Source organism: Osmerus eperlanus, chromosome 6 (genome assembly GCF_963692335.1).
Source record: "Osmerus eperlanus chromosome 6, fOsmEpe2.1, whole genome shotgun sequence".
Taxonomy (NCBI): domain Eukaryota; kingdom Metazoa; phylum Chordata; class Actinopteri; order Osmeriformes; family Osmeridae; genus Osmerus; species Osmerus eperlanus.
Window position 1 is genome coordinate 18,570,845 of NC_085023.1, and position 4,222 is coordinate 18,575,066.

Here is a 4,222-nt window from a genome sequence, read left to right on the forward strand (position 1 = left end):
GGGCGATAGTGGGGATCGATCTGCGGGAGAGGAAAGTAACTTTTCCTGCCACGGAGAGACGGATGGACGGATGACGAGGGGTTGCCGCGGCAACATAAATCACAGCTCGGCAGTCAATCCCAGTGTGTTTTTTTTTTCCTGCGTATGTTTACACACACGTGTGTTCCTCCAGTGGTCTGGTGGTCCCGGAGAGAAGAGGGAACGAGACCGTTCCTGAGGTGGTGGCTACATCCGGCTTCGCACTGCTGTACTTCTTCAGTGACGCCGCCTACAACCTGACTGGCTTCAACATGCAGTACTCGTGAGTGGTCCTGCTTACGCACACACGCACACACGCCCACAGACACTGACATATAAACACACAGACATACGCACACACACACAAACCCTCTCTCCCTCCCCTCCCCCATCTCCTTCCCCATCTCCCTCCCCCATGTCCCTCCTCTCTCTCCCCCCACTCTCCCACCCCTCTCCCTCCCCTCCCCTCTCTCCCTCTCCCACCCCTCTCTCCCACCCTCTCTCCCTCCCCTCTTACCCCCCTCTCCCACCCTCTCTCCCCCCCCTCTCCCACCCTCTCCCCCCCCCTCTCCCTCCCCTCTCCCACCCTCTCTCCCCCCCTCTCCCACCCTCTCTCCTCCCCTCTCCCACCCTCTCTCCCCCCCCTCTCCCACCCCTCTCTCCCCCCCTCTCCCACCCTCTCTCCCACCCTCTCCCACCCTCTCTCCCCCCCTCTCCCACCCTCTCTCCCCCCCCTCTCCCACCCTCTCTCCCCCCCCTCTCCCACCCTCTCTCCCCACCCCTCTCCCACCCTCTCTCCCCCCCTCTCCCACCCTCTCTCCCCCCCTCTCCCACCTCTCTCCCCCCCCTCTCCCACCCTCTATCCCCCCCCTCTCCACCCTCTATCCCCCCCCTCTCCCACCCTCTATCCCCCCCCTCTCCCACCCTCTCTCCCCCACCTCTCCCACCCTCTATCCCCCCCCTCTCCCACCCTCTCTCCCCCCTCTCCCACCCTCTCTCCCCCCCTCTCCCACCCTCTATCCCCCCCCTCTCCCCCCCTCTCCCACCCTCTCTCCCCCCCCCCTCCCACCCTATCTCTCCAGGATCAACTCGTGTCCCAACAACTGTTCGGGCCACGGCAAGTGCAGCGTGGCCAACTCCATCTCCAGCCGCGTGTACTGCGAGTGTGACAAGTACTGGAAGGGAGGAGCCTGTGACATGCCCTACTGCCGTGACCAACTGCGGCAGCCCCGACCACGGCTACTGCGAACTCACGGGAGAGAAGCTGTGTGTCTGCAACGATAGCTGGCAAGGTACCCCCCCCCCCCCCCCCCCCCCGCTGGGTGGTCGTGGAGGAGGCGTGCGTGAAGGAATGAAAGAATACATGCATATTTCAAGAGCCGCATTTGTGAGAAATGGAAGAGGGCATCGAGGTCACTGCCTAGCCTGTCAGTGAAGGGCGTTTTGACTCCGCCGAGGCGTCGGGACGTTGAGTCGCACTGCCATCTCCTGGTTCGGTAGAGTAGTGCGAGTCTGTTTTCAGATGGAACACACCCCGTGTTTGATGGCAAAGAGGAGCTGTGCTTTGGACTGTCTGCCATCTGCTGGAGGACAATGAAATAGAGCTGTTTGCTCCTCCACAGTCGTGCTCATATGCAGTCAGGGGTTGTCTCTCTGCCTCCACGGGAGCTCACACACATCATTTTCCTAATGAGGTTTTGCCTCCATTGATAGATTACTCAAAACATGATCATAGTTCCCAGACCTCCTCTCTCCCTTTAATGTATATATATATATACACAAACACACGATTGCTAATGTGGATTTCGGGATCAGACCCACCCCAATTAGAAAGTCCCTTAATGGCTTTGCCCCCAGTTAGCCCGTGTGTGTATTCAGGGGGATGTTTGATGTGAGGAGACAGTGACTCAGTTCCACCAGTAGATGGAGCTGTGGTACCTTGTCTGGTGATCAGTCTTAGAGAGGCAGTCTGCTGTGGGTCCCAGGTGTGTCAGATCAGGCGTGCCTCCTCTGTAGAATGTGTTGGTCACCCTGCCTGGGAGCTGAGATGTGGTTACTTAGCGATGTCGCTTGTAGGTACAGACCTGACCACCGTAAGACTGTTAGAATCCTCAGTCTTCTGCTGTACTTGTGCACTATTTGTACGTCGCTTAGTATGAAAGGGTCTGCTAAATGAAAGAATTGTCAAATGTGACAATGTGAGAGCTGGTCCAGGTGACTGATCCCCTCTCCCCCTGGTCCAGGTCCAGACTGCTCCTTGTCGGTGCCGTCCACAGAGTCCTACTGGGTCCTGCCCAACGTCAAGCCCTCGTCAGGGCAGTCCCTGGGGAGAGCGTCTCACAAGGCCCTGGTCCACGGCAGGCTGATGTGGGTGGTGGGGGGCTACGCCTTCAACTACACGGCCTTCCACACTCTGCTCAAGTAAGGGGGGGGCTCACTCGCACTTTACTCATGTCTCTCTCGTTCTCTCTCTCTCTCGTTCTCTCTCTCTCTCGTTCTCTTCTCGTTCTCTCTCTCTCTCTCTCTCTCTCTCTCTCGTTCTCTCTCTCTCTCGTTCTCTCTCTCTCTCGTTCTCTCTCGTTCTCTCTCTCTCTCTCTCTCTCTCTCTCGTTCTCTCTCTCTCTTTCTCTCTCTCTGTCTCTCTTTCTCTCTCTCTCTCTACTCGAGCAGTACTCACAGTTTATATCTCTCTCTCTTTCTGCTCATCCAGTACTCAGTCCACGTCTCTCTCTTCTATAACATGTGTCCTGTCCTCGCTCTTCCTAGTTATAACCTGGAGAGCACCACCTGGGATGTGGTTCCTGTCAGTGGTGGACCCCTGCAGAGATACGGCCACTCACTGGTCCTACTCCAGGTATCCAACTGTCTCTCCGCCTCCCTCCCTCTCCCACACACACACACACACACACACACACACACACACACACACACACACACACACACACACACACACACACACACACACACACACACACACACACACACACAGTCAGCAGGTTCTGAAGGGATCCAGACCTGTGTCTATGTTGAGGACATGGGGGGGTATTTTTACCTCAAAGTGAACAGTCACCCATGACCTATGACCTCAGCTGTGCTGACCTGAACCTTAACCCCTGACTCCCGCCCTCAAACAGACTCTGTAGGAGTCTCTCCACCTCTCACACTCTCTCTTTTACCCTCGCTTTCTCTTTTATTTCTTTATTTTCCTCTCTCTCTCTCTCGCTCTCTCTCCCTCTCTACCTTTCCCTCTCTGAGTTTCTCTTACTCCCAGAGGAGCCTGCCTGTCTTCAGGTCCATACTTCTGAGACAGTGTAATGTCGACATGCTGGGCAGGGTCTAGTTGTCGAGTGTGTTACTGTAGCCGTACTGGCTCAGCTACAGCCTGCTCGCTGGGTTTCAGCAGAACAGGAGAGTCTTCACCGGCCCCTCCGCACTCCCCTGGGATTAAGAAAGACAGGCTACAGAGTTATATACTTACATACTCACGAATTTCGACGATTGTGCACGCCCGTTTTCTTCCTGTGGAGATGATCTATGGTCCTATCACGATGAGATTGTAGTCTGTCCTTTTCCTCTCTCTCCTCTTCCCCAGCGACCGGCCCTCCATTCCCTCCACCTTGCGGGAGGAGGAGAGGATTCACCATTAGCATATAAATGAGTGTCTGCAGGAAAGAGGCCCCTACTGTAAGCCTTATCCTGAGGAACACAACTTCTATACTTCTATGGAATAACAACTCTGAGGAAGGGAGGGCTTTTCAGGGCTGTGTGTGTGTGTGTGTGTGTGTGTGTGTGTGTGTGTGTGTGTGTGTGTGTGTGTGTGTGTGTGTTTTATGTGTGTGTGTGTGTGTGTGTGTGTGTGTTGTGTGTGTCTTGTAGTCGTAGTGTGTGTGTGTGTGTGTGTGTGTGTGTGTGTGTGTGTGTGTGTGGGGGGGGGGGGGGGGGCGTTCATAGCATAAAGTAATGTGCCATGTTTGTGGATGGAAACTGTAAAAGCGAAAAGCTGTCACGTGAGAAAACGCGTGTGCGCAAACACACACCACACACACACACACACACATCGATGTAATCCAACCCAGTACACCGCAATACGCCATTCTTCTCTCTTCTAAGGCTTGAGAGATTACGATGAGTGTGTGTGTTGGCGTGCTGAATCAAGCCTGTCTCCCGCTGGTGTGTTATAATTCACTGCTGGCAGCTTTCACAC

The 4,222-nt window shown here is 55.3% G+C and overlaps 1 protein-coding gene across 1 annotated transcript in view; it reads left to right on the plus strand.

Annotated features, from left to right (window-relative positions):
• The window catches only part of atrnl1a (attractin-like 1a), a 100,318-nt gene that overhangs the window by 16,537 nt on the left and 79,559 nt on the right, over positions 1-4,222 (plus strand). The window contains 6 exon segments of the mRNA XM_062464538.1: positions 173-301; positions 1,101-1,233; positions 1,235-1,310; positions 2,262-2,439; positions 2,785-2,872; positions 3,290-3,329. Coding sequence (XP_062320522.1) covers positions 173-301; positions 1,101-1,233; positions 1,235-1,310; positions 2,262-2,439; positions 2,785-2,872; positions 3,290-3,329 — 644 coding nt within the window.